Source organism: Cheilinus undulatus, linkage group 12 (assembly GCF_018320785.1).
Source record: "Cheilinus undulatus linkage group 12, ASM1832078v1, whole genome shotgun sequence".
NCBI classification, from domain to species: Eukaryota; Metazoa; Chordata; class Actinopteri; order Labriformes; family Labridae; genus Cheilinus; species Cheilinus undulatus.
The window spans coordinates 20,510,501-20,535,085 of NC_054876.1; the positions used below are offsets into that span (position 1 = coordinate 20,510,501).

Genomic DNA, 24,585 nt, shown 5'->3' on the forward strand with positions numbered 1-24,585 from the left:
CAAGACCAGGTAGGCGTATTTTCATGTTTGTGTTTGTGGTATTTTATAGATATTCTTGTTCTTAAAAGATTTACATTTCACATATTTCAAACTGATTTGTAATGCATTAGCTGAATTTTAGTTAAATTGATAAGTTTTGGTGCATGATTGCAGTGAAAGAAATGTAGAGATGTTCATGAGAGTAAAATGGATCAGTAATACTTAAAAGATGAAATTCTTGCATACAGCAGAGTTTGTTCATATATCTTGAGAATGAATCCGTGATAAACCAAGCTAGTTTTGCACAAGATGAGCACTCATGCAGACAAACTGATAACAAGAATTGTTATGGAAAGTAAAATACAATCCATGTTTTATACATGAGGAGAAGCAGAGGAGCCAGTGCCGTGCAAGTGATAATATCACCACTAGGCTGAGCTCTAAGCTTTCATAGAATTCATTACCCCAAGAGAATCTGATCTAGTAATAAGCTCTCTCTCTGAAAATGCATGGGAAGTAATACTACTGGCCTGAAACCACATTTTCACCTTTTGTTGATTATGTAGCAACAATTAAGAGAAAACATTTAACTTCCGCTCTCCGATACATGCTTCATTCAGTATTTTTATTTTCCCATTTAAATTGGGTTTCCATGGCTAAGTCATTCATTGGGTTTTGTTTTACACCTTTATCATTTTCTAAAGTAGCCCTTGTGGTGTAACAGGGATCTGGGGATGAGAGGCAGCAGAGGTGAGATCAGGGTGAAAGGGGCAACAGATGGGTGCTGAGAGAGCTCTGCACAGATGGACAATAGGCACAAAATGGCCCATCCACCAAGGATATAATGAATAGTTAAGACAGCTGAATTCCATAATCCAAACAAAATACAACTCAGTCTGTTTTTTTAGCTAACTTTTTACAGTCCTGCTTTATAGCTGCGAGGAAAGGAAAGAGAGAGAGAGTGAGTGTATGCGAAAGGAGAGGCGGAGAGAGATAATTGTTAGAAAGAGAAAAGACACATTTCCACCCTACCACTCCCAAAGAAGTCATAACTCCTCAGTGATTCATTGCCTTATTGAATCAGAAAACCTGAGTAATTCAAGAATAAAATGACTGAGAATGATTAGACTCAAATAGTGTACAGTTTATGACAAGAAGGTTATGCCTCTTTTAATTTCTTCCATAATGTGTCTGATGGTCAGTATTAGGTTGCATACTTCTTATTGAATTATCTGAGATCAAAGTCAGGCCAAATGGTTGTGTCTGCAGAGAAACATTATTTTACAGTCCTGATTTTTGCCCATACATTTTTCGGAAGTAGATGGAAATCAGTTGGCTTAGTGGTTCTGCACTTGTGATGATAAATCAAAATCTTGTAATAATGTCTTCTACGGCTGAAACTAATAGAGGAAAATAAATATTCAAAGGTGGTACAGTGGGCCAGTTCCAAAAAGGCATGATTACATTAGATCTGAGCTCAAAGAAAAGGGGCATAAGGAACGTCAGGAAACAGCTAGGAAGGAAATCCTTCTTACAGGAACTGTTGAACAAAGATAGGAACACTTATTGGAAAAACTCAGCATGAAAATAGCACAGGAGGATACCTCACTAGCAGAGGTGATGAAGATCATCTCCAGTAAAACTGTGTGTCTGATTGACTTCACTGTCTCCATGATGGTGAAAGTGTCAGTGTCTCCAGATGGTGTAATGTGTGCAGAGTAGAGAAAACAGATGTGTTAGGAGAGAACCCTCATGATTTCCACATGCATGTGGTTATGCATGCTATGCCTTGGATGCCCTTCAAGGGTAAATGATAAAATGCTGCCAGTAATATATCAGCCTATATTCAGTCAGGGATGCTAAGCTACATTCTCTGAAGACTACACAAAAAATATGAAACAAAATGTTAAAGAGTCAAATATGTTATAACTCCAATTCCAAAGAAGTTGGGGCACTGTGTAAAATGTAGATTAAAAACAGAATGTTTTATTCACAATAGAACATAAACAACAACAGCAAGCAACAGCACATCTCAAAAAAGTAGGGACAGCACAACAAAAGGCTGCAAAAGTAAATGGTACTACTGGCAGTGGAGCATTTTAAACTAAATAGATCAATTGCCAACAGGTCACTCTCATGACTGGGTATAAAAGGAGCATTTTAGAGAGGCAGACTCCCTCAGAAGTATAGATGGGCAGAGATTCACCAATCTGCTGTGCCTAAAAATTGTTGAACAATTTCAGAAAAGTGTTGCTCAATATAAAATTGCAAAGACTTTGAATATCCCACGATCTACAGTACATAATACTAGAAAAGCATTCAGAGAGTGCATTAGCCCTATCTCCCAATAGTGAAGAATCCTTTAAAAAATTCCTGGATCCGTCCCCATGTGCTCCACGGCATTCACCGATTACTCCGTCCCCGGTGGGTTGGAAACACGGTGAGGCAAAGCATTGGCTTCGGTGGCAACAGTTGTTACAACTGATAGTTGTGGCAGAGGGTGAATATTCCTCTATTCCTCCCAGCATTGTGAGTTTTCGCGCTACAGTTCACTGTCTTTCTCTCTGTTATGCTCCAACTCATCTCCTCGACCGGGTGTGCGTCTTTCAAACTCTATAAACTCCAAAACTTTGAATAGAAACACACCCAAAAACTGCTGCTGGGATTGACGTTACTCACGTCTGCCATCCCCTGGTGTAAAGCACCCCAAAATCCAATCAGTTCTTCCTTATGCCATTTGTTACTTTTCCTGAAAATGTCATGAAAATCCGTCCACAACTTTTTGAGTTATGTTGCTAACAAACCAACAAACAAACTGACCAACCTACAAACCCACCAATCACACAACCTCCTTGGCAGAGGTAATAATCAAAGATTCAGAGAATCTGGAGAAATCTCTGTGCCCAAGGGACAAGGCCAGAGGTCAATATTGGATTCTCGATATCTTCAGACCTTCAAGGTGGCACTGTGCTAAAACAGCCCTTGTTCTTTATGGGAAATTATTGCACAGGCTCAGGAACACTTCCAGAAATCATTGCAACACAGTTCACCGTGCCTTCCACAAATGCAAATTAAAACTGTATCATGCAACGAAGAAGCCACATGTGAACACGATCCAGAAATGCCACTGTCTTCTTTTGGCCAAGGTTCATTTAGAATGGACTGAGGCAAAATGGAAAACTGTTCTGTGGTCAGATGAATCAAAATTTGAAATTCTTTTTGGAACCCATGGACACCATGTCCTGCAGACTAAAGAGGAGAGGGGGCATCCAGCCTATTGTCAGTACATAGTTCAACAGCTTGCAACTCTGATGGGATTTGGTGTTGGAGAGTGGGGGTTGCATTTGTGCCTGTGGCACGGACAGCTTACACATCTGGGAAGGTACTACCAATGCTGAAAGGAAATAGAGGTTTTAGACCAACATATGCTCCCATCCAGACAATATGTCTTTCAGTGAAGACCCTGCAAAAATGTAATGTGGAATCATTCCTCGCTACCCTCACTACGTATGTTCTGCTGACCATCGTGTAATCGAAAATAAACTACTGGACATTTTCATGTTGTTGATTGAAAGTAATTATTTCTTTCCTCAGTAACAGATGCTTTATTTTTTTATATTTATTGAAGCACAAAAATCCCCCCAAAGTTTAGCTAAGTAAAAGTAAAATTACTATTAAAAAGTACTCAAATAAGTATAAGTACACATAAAAGCTACTTGAGTACAGTTATGTGCATAAATGTGTCGATACCACATAAATAACATATCTATGTAGTTTATATCTGCTTTGTGAGCTTAGTTAGATATGTTAGCTTCATAGCTACATTAGCTACACAGCTCCATTATCTATAGCTAAGTTAGCTTTAGCAACATGAGCATCAGCAAATGTAGCTTAAGCTAATTTAGGTCATGGATTATGTAGATACGTAGCTAATGTAGCTTAAGCTAATGTGAGCTTAGCTTTTGCTATGTTAGCTATGTAGGTAATGTAGATACGTGGCTGGTTTTTGAGCTTTGTTGTAGCTATGTTAGCTACTTAGATGATGTAGATGTATAACTTAGCTTTACCTATTCAGCTAACAAGTTATGTAAGCTTTGCTTCCTGCGTTAGGATGTTTTCATGGAGGGCAAGCTTTTTTCCTGTAACTTGGCTGTTGACCCTGCTTTATGAAGTTTTGTAATTAGGTTTTGCAGGTCAAGTTTTTAACTTTGAACTTTTGGTATCCAGACCATTACCTTCACCCTTACCCTATCCCTAAACAAACGTTTTATCTGATTTTATTTCTAAAGATTTAGTGCGCATTTTCGTTCTGAAATATACGGTGTCTCAGATGACAGTAGGGCTGAATGATTTGGGAAAATAATCTTTTTTCCCTAATATTGCAATTATGATTTAACACATTTATTCTTTAAGTTTCATATCTAATGTGTTTCTTATCAAGCAAAAAATAAACCAATCTTTATTTCAACACACAATCTTTGGTTGATTAAACTCAGCCTTAACCATTAGGAAAAAATATTTAGTTGTGATTATTTTGATGCACTGCATATTCAGTATGAACTGTTGTTTTTAAGCGAATGATGGTTTCATGTCTTTCTCTTTTTTAGACATATTAAACATATACCAAAACAAGGAAAGAGGGATGTTTTTGTCAACTATTTAAAAAAAAAAAAAATAGACATTTGAATGTTTGCATGATATGTAGCACATAACATCACTGCTGTAGAAAAGTTGTATTAAACTGGTATTTTGGCACACGTCATGTCAAAGAAATGCTGCTTGGTTTACTCATCAAACTTTTCTAAAACTCTAAAAAGGCAAATCCAACAAGTGGCACAGTTATTCAACATGCATTCCTTGTCATATATTTACCTCAGAGCAAACTGAAACCAGAAACGGAGCACACTTAATCATCCTGCAACATAACCTTTTGTTCAGAATATTTCCTCTTTGTGCTGTTTGGCTTTGATAGGAAAACACAACAATAACCACGATTTGGCTGTAGTTACAGCCAAGTGGTGGTTAGATCTCTTCCAAGTAAATCCTCAACTTTGATCTCATTGTGGTTGTTTCTTTGATTTTTGTGCTCCATGCAGCATTGCTCAGTAGTGATAGAGTATGTCGTATGATAGTATGCCTGAGTAGTGGAGAGGGAGCAGCATGAAGTCTTTTAGTTGTGGTTTGAAAGCCCGTCAAGCCATCCAGAGGTAGAGAAAAGGAGCAAGAGGTGTTCCATCTGGGTAACATTATTTAGATTCCTCAGCGTTAGCTATTTGATGATGCTGGCAAAGGAAAGAGGGTGAGGCGGGGACTCAGAGTGAGGGAAAATAGGGTGAGAGGGAAAGGTGTGGGCAAAGAAACCAGAGGAGGGCGCTGTTCTCTCAGACTGTGTGGCCTTGAGAGCACTCCCAAAAATATCTAGAACAGGAGATAACGAATGAAGTGAGGAATTTGATGTCCCATGCCCACAGCACATGTACTTTTAATTCGCTGTCATGTGAAAATATTTGCAGAGTTATGTTATGATGGTGGTAACAGTTACTTCATCTGCAGGGGGAGTGAGCCATAAGGAGACGGGGAGTCCTGCTGGTGAAAAAACTTCCATAACTCACATCCCATGTGAATCTGTCTCAGCTTGCGGGAAAAAGAGGGAGGGAGCAAACTAAACAGGGAGGGAAGCAAAGAAAGAATGCACTGAGATCTCATCATGTGATTTCTGTTTTTTCTCTTTTATATCACTGTGCACTGATTACATGTTTGTAGACTGGCGCTCTTACTAAATTTTTCCAAGCCCTCTCAGCTCCCTGTTACTCCTTTTCTTTTTTTCAGGATCCAACAGCTCACTTTCCCTCTACTTTTTTTTTTTATTCACTTGTGTGACGTGCGAGTGAAGTTCCTGCCCTTGTTTTGTGCAGTACAGAGAAGAGGGAAGGAGAGGGACTCGCAGAGAGGCGTACGTTTACTTGAGCAGTCAAAGGGAGGATGAATTGATGGTATAAACAAGACGGACTGTTGGTGTTTTGGCCTGAGCGCTTATGCTCTGTCCTCACAGGGGACCCAAACAAGGAGGAGGAAGGACCAGGAGAAAGCAACTCAAGCTGAGGACGATTGAGAACGTGTCTGAGGGAGAAGAGGACAAGTTAACTAATTCTGTGCCCTAAGGCAAAGGTGGATGAGGAGTTACAGCTGAAAAGTCTGCCTGACACTAGAGGAGGAGCACCAGCCTGGGTGGGGACCACCAGTTCAACCTTTACCAGCAGCAGCAGGACAGGATGAGGTACCACGGCAGGGTAAGATCCGGACTACCATGGTGATCCTTTTTGTGGTTTCATGTTAGGTTTTGCACACTGCAGGGATTTTCCCCTGTGTGCATTATCTGTTTAAATCCAAGGAGAGAAAAGTATAACAGAACAATAAGTCATTTGAGGTGTTTTGTGCTTTTGTATGAGTCAGAGTGTGTTTTAGGTTTTGTATTAGCATAAACTTGATATTTTTCCACCAAATCCATTACTGGCTCATCAGAGGTAGTGGTACCAGAGCAGCTCGGCCTGGGAAAGAGTGGTGGGGCAGGCCTTATAAGGAAGACAATCCCAATGTAGTCGGCCCAGCAGGGCTTAGTCATGGGGCCTTGAGCCAAGTCCCACTCTGTGTTAGAGTCCTCCTTGGATGTCACTGCAGCTACACCTACAGACCTGCAGATATCCCTGAAGCTCCCCAAAACTAAAAGTCAAATCCTCCATAAAGCACTCAAGCACTCCTTTGAGCCCATCAGCCATAACGGACTCTCACTGCTCTAAAGAACCAGGCCTCGGGTCAGTTCACTGACAACAAAGCTGCAAGGATTATTGTGGTAATATCTCCGTCCAAAACACACTGCCCTTAAGCTGTGTCAGCCACAGAGCCTTCAAAAAGATGATTCATATCCTTTAAGATTTCCTCTAACATAGCGGTGTTTCCCATTTTTGGACGCAGGGACGTTTGTTGATGAATGGTTTTTCTGCATGTTATGATGATTAAAGTTCTAGCTTAACAGTAAACAATGTAACTCATGAACACCAAGGACACAAAAAACAGTGTCTGCTGTGTTTTCAAGTTAGTTTTCTGTTGCTTATTAAGCTAAAAAGAGTCAAGTAAGAAGGTCTGACAACATTTCACTATAAAATTCAGATGCTGGTGGATATTGGATTTCTATTGTTGAAAACAGGTGGAAAAAACAGAAGACTATTGTTCTCAAGTAAAACTACTGTTACTCTGGTTAAAATGTACTCAAGTTAAAGTAAAAGTACTGATTTATAAATCAACTCAAGTAAAAGTAATACGCATCTATTTTAAAGTTTACTTGAAGTACCGAGCACTGAGTAGCTACTGAGGAGTTCTATTGTAAAATACAATCTTTCCTTCGTGGCAAGAACAACAAGAGAATGGATCTCTAACCAGGTTGTTCAGGCTAAGTCACACCTCTAAAATAAAGTAAAATACACAGAAAATTTGAAAGTGTTAATTAAATTACTATCGAGTTAAGTTTAACACTTTAAAAGTGTCTGTTTTGGTAAACACTCGTTATAGTTGAACTACACTTGAAAGTCTTAAATATCTTTCAATGACAGAGCCAAATTAACCCTTGAAAATCTATGGCAAGATGGATCTCCACTAACAGGAACAAAGCAGAGAGTCAACCTCAAAGCAAAGCACCGAGCAAGAGAGAGCAGGAGAGGCTAGAGGCTAAGCTAAAGCTAAGCTAGGCTAAGTTGTAGTCAAAGAGGAAAGGAAGGCTAAGAGAAAAGTTGTAAATAGTGAGGATGCTTGTTGTTAACTTTATGTATGTTTAAATGCACAACATCAATAAAACAGCTGTGATTAGAAGTTGAACCAAAAGAACAACAATTTAACTTTAGCTCGATCAAAACAATGAGAAACACAGCAACTGTACAAACAGGAAGTGATGCCATACACTAACTATACATCAGCACAGCTGTAAAAAGTGTGCCCTTTAAGAACAGCTAAATTCACAGGCAGGAACTCTAACTCAGTGGATGACTTTATTCATGGTGCAAATGTGTCTCACATGATAAACAATAATCCACCAGAAGCATGACCAAACACCTCCACCAGGGATCACTGTACAACAGATAACATCCAAACACAACTAAACATATATAAAACACATCTAAACAGTCTGCCCAAGGGCATGATGAGAAACTCCTCACATCCCCTCAGATTTGGAATCACAGTGGGCACAGCTTAGATCAGTTGACTCTACAGAATTGAACTAACATTGGTGGATCAACACTGTGAAAATACAGCACTGAAGTCCACTTCACTCAGAATAAAGTTAAAATTGTACTTTATGGGTTAAAATCAACTCTGAAATGTTTAACGCTGAGATATCGACACTCCAGTTTTTGCTGTTTTGGGATGTGATGTGGAAGCATTCCCTCTTTATGTGCTACTTAAAATACAGTTACTCTGGTTAAAATCTACTTAACTAAAAGTAAAAGTACTGATTTCAAGATGTACAGATGTAAAGTACAAGTACACAAAAAACCTACTCAAATACAGTAGACATAATAAGTTACTTTCTACCTCTGAAAACATTACTAATAAATATACAGGGCTGTTATTCTGTCAAAGATTTAAATGTTTTCACTTAAAGAGTCAGAGCCAGGTGAGTGTCAGCTACCATGAAAGGCTTATGTGTGTGCTGAACACATGGAGATGTTTTTTAAATATCTTTGTCGTATTCAAGTTTACAGATTAGCAAGAAATTAATCTACATCACCTCGCCATTTGAACTCCCCTGCATCTTTTCTCTGTCATGATAATCTTCTCAATTTGGTCTCAGAAGTGTCATAATTGGAGGCACAAACTTTTGATAGCCAGTCATACTTGCACATATGTATAAAAACATCCACAGCTTCAGACACGTCATAGAAACATTTAGTGCCATCCGCTGATACCCTGCCCTGAACCTGACCCTCACATTCCTTAGCTGTATCCTTTGGAAAATCTGACCATGGACTGTAATTGCTTTCTGAGGGAAGCCCACCTGCAGGAGTGCAAGAACAATACTCCAAGGTGAAGCAGTGAGGAGGGGCTGGAGTGGAAGCGTCCAGTGACTTTCCTTCACTCCAGCTTCTTGGCTATCTTCCACTGTTGTCCTTCTGTTTTTTTGAAGGCATTTTCCTGCATTCAGAGCTCACAGATAATGACCTTTTACCGGCATTAAACAGCCAAATGAGACCCTTGAGACGGTTGCATTGAAGGAAAAACAGTGACCCTGTGGAAGTCTAGCCTCTTTGTTCCACTTTGTGTGGAAAAAAGACAACAGGGCTTCTCTTATAAATGAATCTTTGATTCTGACGATAGTGAGCAGCTGCTTTGGCACTTGTGCAGTGCATTGAAATACACTTCAATATGTGTGTGGATATTTATCATTAGAAAGCATTGATTTCTGACAGTTTGGTATGTCTTTGCATGCCTGTATTTTAGGTTCTGCATGCATTTCCTTTCTCTGGAAAGCGCCCTCCTCTGTTAATTATTTCCTGTCTGCACTAGGATTTACATGTAAACACACTTTATCATTAACATTGGTTAATCCTGTCTGGGTGTATGGAGCTTTGTGTACTGTATATACATCACAATACACTATCTCAAAATCACATAATAAAGGAGTCTGTCCCGTCTGTTTAGGGTTAGGACTCTTTAAATGTCTCTATTACTTAATCTTAGCTCGTCTTAGTCGAACTGTTTCCACTCTGTTTACAGTGTTGTTTTGGTGATGTGGTCTCTGAGCCTCCAGGCATTTTCATGAATCATTTCCTGAACTAAATATGGTCCCTCTTTATAAATGGCTCTGTGTTGTAGAAAATTTACTGAAATGTTGTTTTACTGAGCACAGGATGTGGATTCTTGTGTAGGTGGGTTAATGTGTTGTGTATCATATCAGATCAAATGTGAATAGACCTTTTATGCCACCTGCTTGACAAGATCAGAATTACATCAGCTATCACAAGTAGGAGCAGTGATAGGTGCTGTAATTCTGTCCCTCTCTGTGACGTTTCTCTGCCCACAGGAAGTGGATGTTGAAGGGAGAGTGCGCCTGGTGATGGAGAGCGCCCTGACTGCCCGGGACAGAGTCGGGGTGCAGGACTTTGTCTTGCTTGAGAACTACAACAGCGAGGCGGCTTTTATAGATAACCTACGGCGACGCTTCAGAGAAAACCTCATCTATGTAACAAAGCCAGCTTTTCATTCAGTGTTCCAAAACATTTCAGCTGTTGTGGTGAAACATATTTGAGCATGTTCTAATGTTTTGGCACAGACGTACATTGGCTCAGTGTTGGTGTCGGTGAACCCTTACAAAGATCTGGAGATTTACTCCAAGGCGCAGATGGAGCGTTACAGAGGGGTCAGCTTCTATGAGATATCACCGCACATGTAAGCCACTATACATTTCTAAAAGCTAATTTCTTTTGCAATGCTTTTAATTTCCCAGATAACAATCATGTTATGTTAAGAACAAAACTCAACTATCTTGCTTTTCTGTGATTAAATCAGATTCATTGAAGCATCCATTAATACACTGATTATAGCTGAGTGTATTCAATGATAAACTGAAACCTCACTATGAGTTGTACATGTATTAAAGCAGTATGATATTGCATACATTAAAGCAGTGGTTCTTGACTGGTGGATTGGGACCCAGAAGTGGGTCTTGGAGCTGTCTTCAGTGTTCTATGATGTATTGAGGGCCTTAGTGGACACACATAATACATTTTAATGACTCTGTTTTGGGTAAATTTAAATGTTTTCTCAATATTTCAACTAATTTATCTCCTTTTCTTGGGATAGCAAAGCTGCTTTTCCTAAGATGAGGTAATTTCTCCACTGGAAATCTGCAGAAGATGCAAATGTTACTATTGGGAAAATGGAGTAAAGTGGAATTGTTTTTTCCTGCTTCTTTTCTTTAGTCCTATGTTTTGTATCATCTAAGGCAGGGGTGTCAAACTCAAGGCCCTGGGGCCAAATCCGTGGAACAGTTAAATCCAAGATGATCTCATATTTCTGCTTTAACTGGCCCATCAGTATGATGTCTGCAGATTTCCTCATGTATAAAAATGTAAACTTATCCTTGATGATTTAAGATATCTTTGTTAAGTCATGGAATCTGTAAAAGTAAGGGGTAAAAATAATAAGTTAAGAAGTTGGGAATGTGGGAAAAAAAATAATTTGTGTCTGAATCTTATATTTTCAGTTTTGCATCTTACAATTAGGATTGAAATTTAGGATTTTTACTTTTTATTTTAACTCATAATTTTAACTTCTTATATAGTATTTTGAGCTTTAAGATTCATAATTTTAATAATATTATTTTGACATTCTTAACCAATTTTTTTGTATTTTATCTCATATTTTCAACTCCAAACTTTGACTTCATAATCCCAATATTGAATCATATTCAGACCTTTAATTTAATGATTATAAATTTCATTTCATATTTTGCACATTTCAACTCGTGATTTTGACTTTCTATCTCATATATTTGCCTTAAAAAACATTATTTTTCAATTTCATGTTTATGACCTTTTTGAACGAATAAATTTACTTCTTCAGATTGTGAGCCTATAAACTTCTCTTAACTTTTTAATTGTTGAAATCATTTATAATCAGTGCTAAGTTTTTTTTCACATTTTATTACGAGGGAAATGAGGTTGACTGTTTATGATTAAACAGGTGACCCTGTTAGGCACTCAGGTTAGACCTGGATCCGGAATCCGGCCCCTGCTGTGATTGAGTTTGACACCCCTGATCTAAGGCATTGTTTCCCAACCTGGGGTCCGGGACCCCAAGGGAGGCACCAAAGATGTTAAGGAGCACGAGGCTTTGTCTGCTATGAGGCTGCCAAAATTAGATTTGCAAATAATAACTAAAACCATGAAAACTCAGTTATTTAGTAGTTTATACAAAGGTATTTTGATAAGAAAAGCATGCAAAGGCCTTTTTAGGCTTTTGTGAATGAAACAATTAAAATCTATGTCAATTTTTGGCACCAGTGTGTCCCCTTCTCTTCTCTTTTGGGTCCTGGGGCTCCGCTTTACTTAAGTACATGTAGGGGGAGCGCCAAAGAAAAATGGTTGGGAAACACTGATTTAAGGTCAAAACTGCAACATTTTTCATTAACCCTCTGGTACCCCTTGTGGCAAAAATGCACACTTAGTTGATCTTTTTTTTTTTTAAACTTTGTCCTCTTTCACAATTAATATTATTATGCATTTTATTTTTTGTTCATTTTTGCACAATTTTCAAAATTCTGTCCCAGCCACAACAATCAGCCCAATATAAATAAAGTAAAACTTTTCTCTTATTATTAATACCCCTGGTGTGCAAAAAATGCGCATACGAACCCATTCAAACCATTTCTTTGATCTATGCGCCATTAAGGCATGAATCATGCATTTTCTGGTTTCTGGGCTTCATTTGAGCGTTGAGGCTTTACATTTGCACCTGGACCATTTTTTTACCCTGTGACGTCACTTTTACCATATATGGGCGAGGGCAGGAAATATATGGTGTTTTTTTACCAGATTTGACTGTTATACTGCCCTTTGCTCCCCTTCTCACTAACTCTCTGAGGTTTTGTTCAAGTGCAGATCAGTGTGTGAGTCTGTGAGTGTGTCTGTGCAATAATCAAAAAATAAGTTATCTAATTTTCATGTAGTGACTTGCAAAAAAAATCATTTTTTGTGTATTTTGCATCTAAAAATGCATCAATGAAACATGGAATTTAAAGGGTTAAAAAAAATTAAAATGAATGAGTATATGACATTTATGATTAGGGCTGACCTTGAATGAGAAAAATATAATTAAATAACAGTAAAACAATTTTGAAATGTATGATATTTATAACATGATTTAAAGGTGTGCATTTTTTGCACAGAAGGGTGAAAAACGTGAGTATTTTAGAATAATTGACATCACAAAAAAACTAATAATGCATTTTAACCAATGTTGCTACTAATCAATGACATATGCCAGGCTGCAATCATCCATAAATAAGTTATTCACTTTCAGTGTAATACCTTGAAAAAAATCATTTTTATTTCCATCAAAAAATTTTGTTTGTCTACATTACAAACATGGCAATTAAAAGGTTAAAAGATCTGACGGTTATTGAGTATTTGGTATTTTTGTTAATGGCACAAGCTGATGAAACAAGGAAAAAATTAAACAATTAAAAATAAACTAATATAACTTTTTATTTACAGTAATAACCCCCTTTGCATTTTTTTGCACACTAGGAGGAAAATGAGGCAGCAATTTGTAGGGATACCAGAGGGTTAAATAAATATGAGTAAATATTTAGGCATGGGGGTCACAATTTGTCATTAAATAGACTGCGCTGGGTCCTGATGAGTTGAGAACTACTGCATTAAGAAATTCAACTAAAAGTTATAATCAACTACTCAGTCACATTTAATTCATTTCCTTTTTAGATAACAAAAACTCATATTTGTGTGTTCAATTCACTCTGCCAAACCTGGGATCCCTGATTTTACAGCCGAGAGGTGGAAGAGCAACAGTGTTTTGACAGATGTACCCAGAGTGGAAGAATATCATGGATTTTGAATGTCCAACAAAAAGTAAATTACATCATATAGTTTCATTTTAGTCCTCACGCAGAACAATAAACTCACTTTAAGTCAGAGTTTTCTCATCAAAGATCTATTTTTAGATAGTTTTAGTCAAGTCTCTCATGGAAAAAAAGGTTCTCGAACAACAAATTCAGTCATACTTTTAGTAAACAGAGTTAACATTGCAACAACTGAACACCCAGTTGTCCCCATGCTACCTCACATTTCCCTGCTGAGCCCCACCCACCAAGTGACACATTGAACATGCATGCCATGTGATATTTCTCTGTGACGTGCTTGTTCCATTCAGCTGGTAATGTTGGATTCAGAGGACAGAAACTCTGATCACTGAGTTACAAAATAGAAGCAGGTGTGTGTCACACAGACTCGACATTATGAGGCAAGAAAATGAGAGACAGATACTGAATATACAATCAACATTAAACTCACCTGTACTAAAATATGGGATTATGAAATTAACTATTTATGCACCATAAAAAGAGAAACATTGATGGTTTTATACAATTTGTTGGGAAGTATAGTTTTGTAATATTAGTAGATGTATTTGGTATTTAACTCTGCTATTCCAAGTCAAACTAAATCTCTGTTACCTTTTTCCTGATATGCTTTAAGTGACCCTGTTTCATCACCATCTCATAGGGCATGTTGCTTTATGTTTTTCCTGCAGCTATGCGCTCTCGGACAACACTTACCGAGCCATGCGGACAGAGAGGAAGGACCAGTGTATTCTCATATCAGGTGAGAGTGGAGCAGGCAAAACCGAGGCCTCTAAGAAGATCCTCCTCTACTACGCTGTCACCTGCCCCACTAATGACCACATGGCTACCCTTGGGGAACGCTTACTACAGTCTAACCCAGTTCTGGAGGTATTTAGCACAAAACTATCAATATAATGATATAATGATATATATGTGACAATATAAAACACAGCAGAGATATTTGCTGTACAAAATATCTATGGTGTAATCAGTCTGAGTGTTTGGTTTTGCCATGGTATTTCTCTCTGTTACTTTTCTGCCTCATTTGTTTGTGCAGGCCTTTGGCAACGCAAAAACACTGAAGAATGACAACTCAAGCCGCTTTGGAAAATACATGGATGTCCAGTTTGACTTCAGGGTAAACCTTCCTCCCTAGTTTTCTCAATCTTTGTTGAAATCAAATACTGTCATACTTGAAATAAACCTCTAGAGTTCCAAACATGCTTTAGCAGTTATCTGCCCTGACGTTTTTTGTTACCTCCTCCTAGGGGGCGCCAGTGGGCGGTCACATCCAGAACTACCTGCTGGAGAAAACTCGTGTTGTGCATCAGAATCAAGGGGAAAGAAACTTCCACATTTTCTATCAGCTTTTAGATGGAGGAGATGATGAGCTGCTCAAAACACTGGACTTGGAAAGAAACCCTCAGAGCTATGAATACCTGGTCAAGGTGTGTAGAGAAGAGGCTTGATTAATTTTTTAAAACAATTGAAGTTATAAGATTTTTATATTCATCTGTCTTTTTAGGGCAACTGCCCCAGACTCAGCTCTGTCAGCGACAAGAATAATTGGAAAGTTGTGATGAAGGCGTTGTCTATTATTGGCTTCAATGAGGAGGAAGTTCAGGTTGGTAGAGTTTCCCTTTTGTCTAGGTGCCAAAATGAATATGAATTTAGATTTTCACTGTGATTGTTGTTTTAGGTTGTCATTAAGTCCATTGTTGCTTCATTAAAACATTTTAAAACCTTTTTTTACATATTATTCCTGTTCCTGTTATGACCAAAGGATCATTTTGAATGTTTTTTTTTACTCAGTGTTGTACCTTTTGCTCTGATTGTGCACTGATGATAATTTTCAGTAACTTTCCAAATTCAACCATTTAGTTAAAAACAAATTGTTCTTCAGCGAGGTTGTTTTTGTTAACTGGTGTTTCCTGTGTCGCTCCTCAGAGATTGCTGAACATCATCGCCGGCGTTCTCCACATGGGAAACACACACTTTGGGGAAGGGGAGGAAGGAGAAACTTATATCACCACTGAGACTCAGCTGAACACTGCTGCAAAGGTCAGAACAGTCCCACTGTAGTATTAATGGGTGTTCAGATATGCACAAATACATGCAAAAAGCCAATGCTGAGCACAGATGTTGTTGTTTTCCAGCTGCTGGGTGTTGATGGCTCAGCCCTCGGGGAGGCACTCACTCACAAGAAACTCACAGCCAAAGGAGAAGAGGTGACAGCCTTGTTGTCCTCAGGCCTCATGACTTTCTGCTGTGTAAAGGGTGGTTTGATAATTTTGCGTATTCCTGTGCATTACAGATGATCAGCCCTCTAAACTTTGAGCAGGCAGTGTCAGCCAGGGATGCCTTAGCCAAGTCTACATACGGCCGCACCTTCACCTGGTTGGTACAGAAGATCAACCAGTCGCTGGCTTTGAAGGTGCTGGAACATTTTCTACAGCTATGAAAACTCCATCATGTTTATGCTTGTGTTTAACCTAACTACATACCTGCTGCCTTTGTGTGTTTTACAGGATGAAATCCCCTACAGCAGTAAAGACTCCTCAGTCATCGGGCTTCTAGATATCTATGGCTTTGAGGTCCTACAGCATAACAAGTATGAGCTGTAATAATTTTCTTTTCTTCATTTTACATCAGCTCCATCCTGGATTGACCTTAATTCCTTGTATTTGTGCCTAAAGTTTTGAGCAGTTCTGCATCAACTACTGCAACGAGAAGCTCCAGCAGCTGTTCATCGAGCTCACCCTGAGATCTGAACAGGAGGAGTACGAGACCGAGGGAATTGCAGTGAGTCTCTTGTTGGTTGAGTTGCTGGATCAGTTTGATTATTCATTCATTGGTATAAATATTTCAGTGCTTACTTAAGATTGTTCTCTTCTAAATGTTTTCCTCTAAATTAAGTGGGAGACTGTGCAGTACTTTGATAACAAGATCATTTGTGACCTGATAGAGGAGAAGCACAAAGGCATCATCTCCATTCTGGTACCTATGACAGCTCCATTTTCACATTTTTCTCAATGTGATGTCATTTTACACTTTCTGGTTGTACTGAAAAAGAGTGGTGTTCCTTTCAGAACGAAGAGTGTCTCAGACCTGGAGAAACCTGCGATGTCTCCTTTTTGGAGAAACTGGAGGACACACTGGGTGGCCATCCCCATTTTATCACGTATGCACCATTTTAAATCAAATATTTACAACTTAGAGTACACAAAGCTCTTCAAGATGAAGCTTTTTATGTCTGCATTTGTGCTTTCTTTTTCAGTCACAAGTTGGCCAATGGAAAAACTCGCAGGATAATGAGCAGGGAGGAGTTCAGGCTGTTACACTATGCTGGAGAGGTCAACTACAACGTCACAGGTAACCTATAACTTTTATTAATGCATTTATGCTTTATTTCAAGTAACCAATGATGCACTTTAAAGCTTCATTTTAGGAGAAAGAAACCATAACTACAAGTGTGGTTTAGCTGTAAGCAATGATGACCAGTGAAGAGATTAGTGGGGATGTAAATATAACAGTAGTTTTAACAGAACTGGACAACATTTCTCTAGCAAAAGAAGAGCAAAGACCCACAATGAAAGCTTTTCAGTGGAAAAGATGTTGTAAGAGTTTCATTCACCAACTGGCTCCACCGATAGTGAACAGTAACAGCTGTCTGAATATAGTTTATTTGCTGGGTGGAGCACACCTATTAGGTCAGTGGTTCTCAACTGGTCTGGCATCAGGACCCACCACAACCTCCTTAAGAGAAATTGCAACCCAAATTTTAAAAGATTTCCAATTACTCAAATTTATTCTATAAAAAATGTAGTTTGAACCCCCAGATGGAACATTTTACTCCATTGTCCAGAGACATTTGAATTAAATTTGGTAATTTTTTGAGACGTTTCCTCTTATTTTGGGAAAACTGTACTGATATTTAAGGAAAAGGATGTGTAGAAGTCTTGAGACAAATGTTGAAATGTACTCGTTATCATAAGAAAACAAAAAATAGATGTATTAATTTACTGTTTATCCACTTCGAGCTTCCTTAAAGAATTTTTTGCCACATTTTTTCTCTTGGCACACATTTGTGACCCACTGGAAAGAGCTTCGCAACCTACTTTTGTGTCCCAACCCACCAGTTGAGAACCTCTGCATTAGGTCATATGCTTGTTGCTTTTATTGGCCTTTGATAAATGTGACAGACTGAGCATTCCTCCAGTCACACTCCAAGTTTTTATTTTGAAAGGTTATTCCCTTTCCAAACACCATGTATGGGCTGTTGTCCACGTGGATGTCGTATATATCGCATGCTGTGGTCATATGAGACTGTCTTCCTAGCATGTCAGGTGCAAAACCTTCTGATTTCTGAATGACTAATTGCACTGTTTTTGTTTATGTGACTCAGGCTTTATTGAGAAGAACAATAAATGGCTGAACAGGCACTTGAAAGAGGTGAGAGTAATGACAGTGTGTAAATAGAACCTTATGACCTACTTTGAAAACCTCTGCATTTCTTGTTATTGTTTTGAAAAAAGGAAAAAGGGGTAATGTGTTAAATTATGTCTATTTGGTTTTGTCTGTTAGGTCATGTGCCAGTCAGAAAACCCAATCCTACGGCACTGCTTCCGCAGAAAAGATCTGACAGACCAGAAACGGCCAGAGATGGTGAAATCCCTCTCTCTGGCTCTCTCACATATTGTTCCTCTCTCACGTAGCTCTTGTTAAATTTATTATTTTCTGTTGGTTAAGGATAATGAATATAATCACAAAAGCTTTCAGTTCCTTTATTTGGAAATCTATTGTATCCATATGAGTTTACAAAGAATTCCCAGATCAGCATGTTTTTTCCTTTTTGCCTTTTAGGCTGCCACTCAGTTTAAAAACAGTCTGATGAAACTCAAGGAGATCCTCATGTCTAAAGAGCCATCCTACATTCGCTGTATCAAACCAAATGATGCCAAGCAGCCAGGTAATGCTTCAGCACTTGAAATGTAAATTTTATCTACAGAACTGTAGATTCCTTTGCCGTAATAGTCAAAAGAAAACAATTTCCCTCTGATTATGACAGCTCTTTCCTATTTTCAGTGTTTGACATGTTTGATAGGTTCATGATTAGAACGATTACCCTTTAAAATGGTCCACACTTGAGCCACAAAAAAAAGGCTTAGGATTAGATTTCCCAGATGGTGGGTCACTATGTAGAGGACTCTTTCCTCGACACCCTCACACTGGCTGACAAGAGTGTCCTAGACTCCTCTCATGTCCTACATGAGGAGTATCAGTTTCTGCCCTCCGGGAGACTTTAGGAAGCAGAACGATAAGAGAACCAAACACTCTTTCATTTAAGCGCACTGGTTTTGATTCTGATACTCATACATGGTCCAGTCATATTATTGATTTACATATGCAAGACAACCTTACATAGACATGTAGAATTATACCTTATACTATCGCATCATATTGCATCGTATTTTGTCTTAGATTATAGTCTCTGAAGCGTTTATATGAAAAGAGAGGCAGACGGTTTTGAGTTTGCATTAAATTAACATAAAGCAAACTTTAAACTAAGAAGGTTTATCAGCAATAAAATGAAAAAGAACACAAAAACAACTAACAATAAAGGAGGATCTACACCAAATGCAAGCCTCCTCAGTTTTTCTTCATGTCTTACCATATTTATTTTGGTGTAGTACTAATGCCAACGAATAAATTATTGCTACTAAAGGGTCTTACTTTTCCCTGCAGAAAGGTTTGATGAAGTCCTGGTCCGACACCAGGTGAAGTACCTGGGTCTGATGGAAAACCTGAGGGTCAGGAGAGCCGGCTTTGCTTATCGACGTCGCTTTGAGGCCTTCCTGCAGAGGTGACTCACCTTCTCTCTGAGTGGCTTACTGTTTCAGTCACTGTTCATTCTATGTGCCTTCTTTTATTATGATTATGTCCAAATGGCTTCAGGTATAAGCCCCTGTGTCCTGAGACTTGGCCTAATTGGCACGGCAGACTGGCCGATGGTGTCTCTACACTGGTCAACCACCTGGGATACAAAGAAGAAGAGTACAAACTGGGCAGGTAAGGTGTAGCTGGGGGGAAGGGAAAATATACGACTGGGGGAGAGTTTGGTTCTTGTGGTCTCAAAGTAGCTCAGTGTGTAAAACAGATAATGTGGCCATGCATGTGTATGCAGAGTCCCTCCCATCTCAGCTGCTGAAGCTTGTAGTCATAGATGTCTTGGTGGCCTCTCTCACTGGTCTCCTTCTTGCACAATCACTCACTTTGAGAGGACGGCCTGATGTAGGCAGATTTACACATGTGCCATATTCCTTCCATTTCTTGATGATTGATTTAACAGAACTCGAGTGGATGTTCAGTGCTTTGGATTTTATTTGTTTTCATCCCCGACTTTTCAGTAACCTTTTCTTTGTGTCTCTTGGAGTGTTATTTTGTGTCCATGGTGTGATGGTAGCCAGGAATACTGATTAACCAATGACTGGACCTTCCAGACACAGTTGTCTTTATGCTGAATATTTATTCAGTCACTTATTTTACCTTACATATTTTTGTTTAATTGCCATTACTTTTATAGAAATCTGTTTTCACTTTCACATTAAGGAGTCTTTTTGATTTCTTTGTCAAAAAAGCCAAATTATATTGACCATGACTGATTGATAAAACCAGTAAACGGGTAAAACATCCAAGTAAGTGAATACTTTTTATAGGTACTGTATAATCCAAGTGTATCACAGCGTTGCTTACAAATTTCTTTGATTATTACAGGTCGAAAATCTTCATCCGCTTCCCAAAAACTCTCTTCACCACTGAGGATGCACTTGAAGCAAAAAAGCCAGACATAGGTAGGCAGCGGTGGGGGTGACTTTTTTGTGTAAAACTGACAAAAGTACTTAGCACAACTGCTTCATGAGACAAGAGTATTTAAGAAGGGGAGGCATCCAGAACAAAAAAAAAATATCTGTCTAACTTTATTATTTTCACATTTATTTGTACTTTTCATCACCAAACCATCATAAGAATTTAGTGTGTAAGCAGCTTTGGGATCAGAAAATATAATATCAAACTTACTTCAATCCAGCATTTACTCAATCTTACCTGACACTTTGGATGACAACCCCTCCTAACCCTTTCTTTTTTTTGTCATATTCTAGCTTTGGCGCTGCAGACATCATGGAGAGGCTATAGGGAGAGAGCAAAGTACCAGCGAATCAGGAAAGCAGGTCAGAGCATCATTATTCTCTTTGATTCGTTTTATTTATGTTTCTAACATTGTTTTTTCCTTGAATGAAAATAAAAGTTTGGATAATTTGGCATGCATAATCCACATTAAATTTCATGTTTATTATTCTAAATGCTTAAGTGGACTCTCTAGATATAACTCTTTCAGTATTTCTCATGAGACCTTGGTTGACTATGTTTCAGTGTGTTTTACTTAACCTGGAGATGCTCTCTGGCTTAGTATTAAAGCTGTCTCAGTGTTGACATATATGCATGTATATGTATGCACAGTGATTGTCATCCAGTCTGCTTGGCGAGGGATGAAAGCACGCAGGAGGGCTAAGCGGCGTCGACAGGCTGCTGACTTGATCCGCAGGTGCTTTACTCATACTTAATAATTCACATTTGTTTCCACAGGCAATATGTATGCTACTTGTTTTACATATATATAACAAATTCACTCCATTTTATCTGCCTTTTTTGTCAGGTTCATTAAAGGCTTCATCTACAGACATGCAGACTACTGTCCTGAGAACGAGTATTTCCTGGACCATGTGCGCTACTCATTCCTGAAAAACCTGCGTAAAAACCTGCCTGAGAGTGTTTTGGACAAAAGCTGGCCGACTCCCCCTCCCTTACTCACTGAGGTACATCCCGTACACACTGAATCTGACTGTTATAATACATCCACGTAAAACTAAATCATTCTACAAGTATAAAGCTGCAGGGTTGTACATGCATATTCTGCATTGTTAACTCCACAGGCCTCTGAGCACCTGAGGAGGCTGCACATGAGAAACATGGTCATAAAGTACTGCAGGAGGGTCCAGCCTGAATGGAAGAAACAGGTACACTTAGGACAGAACAAATGGTCTTACTTGCTTAATGAATTAATATATTACTGAATAGAATTTGTTTGATCTTGAGTATTTTTTGTATTCCAGATGACTCTGAAAGTTATAGCAAGTGAGATCTTTAAGGATCAGAAGGACAGCTACCCAGCGAGTGTTGGACGCCTGTTTTTAGACACCAGGCTAGGTATGTGCTCAAACGTGAATTATCTCTGTTCATACCTAACATTGTACGGAAGATGTACTGACTCGAACCCTTTGCTTGACACAGAACGTGAGCAAATCAATCTGAAAGTCGTCCAGACCCTGGGCAATGACAAAGTGCAGGTGAGATAGAGCTTTCTGATATTTTGAGAAGAAATAGTGCTCATTAGCTACCTCACTGTAACATTTCTCCCACCATTTTCTGCACAGTACGGTGTTCCTGTCATAAAGCATGACAGGAAGGGCTTCAAGCCTCGCCCTCGCCAGCTGCTCCTCACCAACACCTTCGCTGTGCTGGTGGACAGGACCAAGATCAAACAGAGGATCGACTATGCAGCGTTAAGAGGTAAAAAACAGCTCTGGGTCAGAGAATTAGAGGAATGTTTGAGGTATTTATATCATCCTTAAAAGCAATATCACAGCTTGGCTAACTTTTTACTTTGTGCTTTAATACAGAGGAGACCTTGAAATTTGTGTAGTCTTTGAATATGTTTGCTTTATGTTGATCTTAAGACATCATAAGATTTCATACTGTCTTTTCTGTGCACTTTTACAGAATAAGCTATAGAGCCAATAGGGCACATCCATTACAATTTTGCACTGTGGTAAAAGAGTGGACAATAGCGCAAGAATTGCATGTACAAATAGCTCCTCTTTTGCAACTTACAAACTTAAAATTTGCTCTGATAGTATGCAGATGCAAAAAGGGCCACAAACTTCACAGGAATGTTTTTGGGACCTCTGAGACCAACATAAACTTGTCTCAAAAGGATAAAATATGTCCTCTTTAATGCCTGCTACGCTGACGTTTGATCACTTACTATAAAATAAATGACATTTCAGACTCACCACTGCACCACAACTACTTCAGCTCATTTTCTCTTCAATGTCTTTTTTTCCCCAAAACAAATAATTTATCTATTTTTGATAAGAGATGAGAGTCACACATGGCAACAGAGTCAGATATGTGGCTAATAACATATTTCATTCTTTAAACATTTTTTATTCTAAAGTGAATCATGTGGAGTTCCTACAGATCCCACAGTGCATTGTTGTTAATAAAAAAGTTTATTTTGGGATACAGAGTAACGACTGACTGAGGTGGAAAAAGAGAAACGAGGAGAAGGAAATAGCACCAGTTTAATAGTTGGTTTCATTTGCTGATGAATTGCATAACTGGCTTATGTTGCATAGGTGCTATTTGTAATGAGGTTGATTTGCATATTCCTCATTTACATAAATATAAAAGCGACAGGGCTCAGTTTGCTCAGCTGAGCAGTTTGTGTGCATTTTGTGTGCAGTCAGCGTGGAATTTCCTTTTGGGTGTGCTCTGTGGATCTGACGTAATACTTTTTTTGCCATTTTCACAGCTAAAATACACAAAAAGCTATATCTAGTGTATCTGCCTCAGTGTTAGTTGTTTTTTCCCATATGCTTCTTTAATACTTTTTTATGTGAACTTGTTCTTTAAAGAGATATTTTCCTCTGGGAAGTTGAACTTTTGCAAAAAAAAAAGGGAAGTGGGGCTTTCAGAAGACAACCTCCTTTTCATAGCTGTTACAGTGTTATTGATATTTAAACAGAAAATAACTAAACACTGTTCTTAATGACCAAAGAAATTGTTGTTAATAATATTTCACTGATCATGTTTCACACATCAGCTCAGTCTAAACTAGGTTTCTGTCTCCTTACAGGTATCTCTGTGAGCTCTCTCAGTGATGGGATGTTTGTTCTGCACATGCCCAATGAGGACAATAAACAGAAGGTGCGGTATGACATAGCAGTCATGACTTTAAACTGGTGAGTAATATTTAAGCTGCTCTAAAAGAAGTTGTGTGTCCTTCAGGGTGACGTAGTGCTGCACTGCAACCATGTGATCGAGCTGGTGACCAAAATGTCCATGATGGCCAGCAAGGTCAACTATGTCAATGTCAGCCCGGGCAGGTGAGGCCTGTCTCTGTCATTCTCTGTGGTTTAAACACCAGCCAAACACTAATCATCTCTCTTCTCTGTGTGATTGTTACCTCCTTTGTGGCGCGCAGTATCAGGTTTTCTGTTGCTCGAGGTAAAGAGGGTGTCATTGATTTTGTGCGTGGATCAGAGCTAAAGGTGACCAAAGGCAAGCGAGGACATCTGCTGGTGGTGAGTCATCGCCTGATCTGATGTCATGTGCCCAGCCTTAGAAGGAATTTTCAAATTCAAAAAATATCACTCAACTGACTTTTTTACATGTGATTTCACTCTGCAGACTGCTCCTCAGATCAACAACACATGAAGAAATGGAAAACTACAAACAGTAATCCTGCAAATAAGGAGGATCGGCTTTCAAAAGTGTGTTATTTCACAGCCAATAGGATGAATCCACAAGCACACATAACATACTCAACAGAAGTAACATCCTTGACTGATTCATATCCATCCATTACTGTCTTTAATGCTTTAATAATTAATGCTTTTTTAAGATTTAAAAATCATAACATGAAGTCACCAGTGTTTCAATGCTTCATCTCTTTATTGTCAGTCGTACAAATATATATTTAAATATCTCAAATACAAAAAGTCTTATAAATGTAAACCACTTTATCTCATTGTAAGAGAAATAAAACAAACCACTCTGAAATAAATACTGGTTAATAAATATCAATAAATAGCAAATACAGTTTGGGAAAGTCCTGTAGATTGAGGTTGTGGGGG

The 24,585-nt window shown here is 38.6% G+C and overlaps 1 protein-coding gene across 1 annotated transcript; it reads left to right on the forward strand.

Annotated features, from left to right (window-relative positions):
• The first annotated feature begins 5,708 nt into the window (after positions 1-5,708).
• Positions 5,709-24,374, forward strand: LOC121518610 (unconventional myosin-Ic-like). The gene is made up of 32 exons (XM_041801035.1): positions 5,709-6,269; positions 10,052-10,210; positions 10,301-10,416; positions 14,299-14,497; positions 14,667-14,747; positions 14,878-15,057; positions 15,135-15,233; positions 15,557-15,670; positions 15,766-15,837; positions 15,924-16,043; positions 16,138-16,220; positions 16,306-16,411; positions 16,526-16,606; positions 16,699-16,790; positions 16,887-16,981; positions 18,015-18,061; positions 18,194-18,274; positions 18,473-18,578; positions 19,355-19,472; positions 19,565-19,678; positions 20,384-20,460; positions 20,770-20,838; positions 21,128-21,212; positions 21,324-21,483; positions 21,601-21,684; positions 21,781-21,874; positions 21,959-22,014; positions 22,102-22,237; positions 23,586-23,656; positions 23,738-23,835; positions 23,934-24,033; positions 24,140-24,374. The coding sequence occupies exons 1-32, from the start codon at positions 6,252-6,254 to the stop codon at positions 24,164-24,166; spliced, it is 3,138 nt and encodes a 1,045-aa protein (XP_041656969.1). The 5' UTR covers positions 5,709-6,251; the 3' UTR covers positions 24,167-24,374.
• Positions 24,375-24,585: the final 211 nt, after the last annotated feature.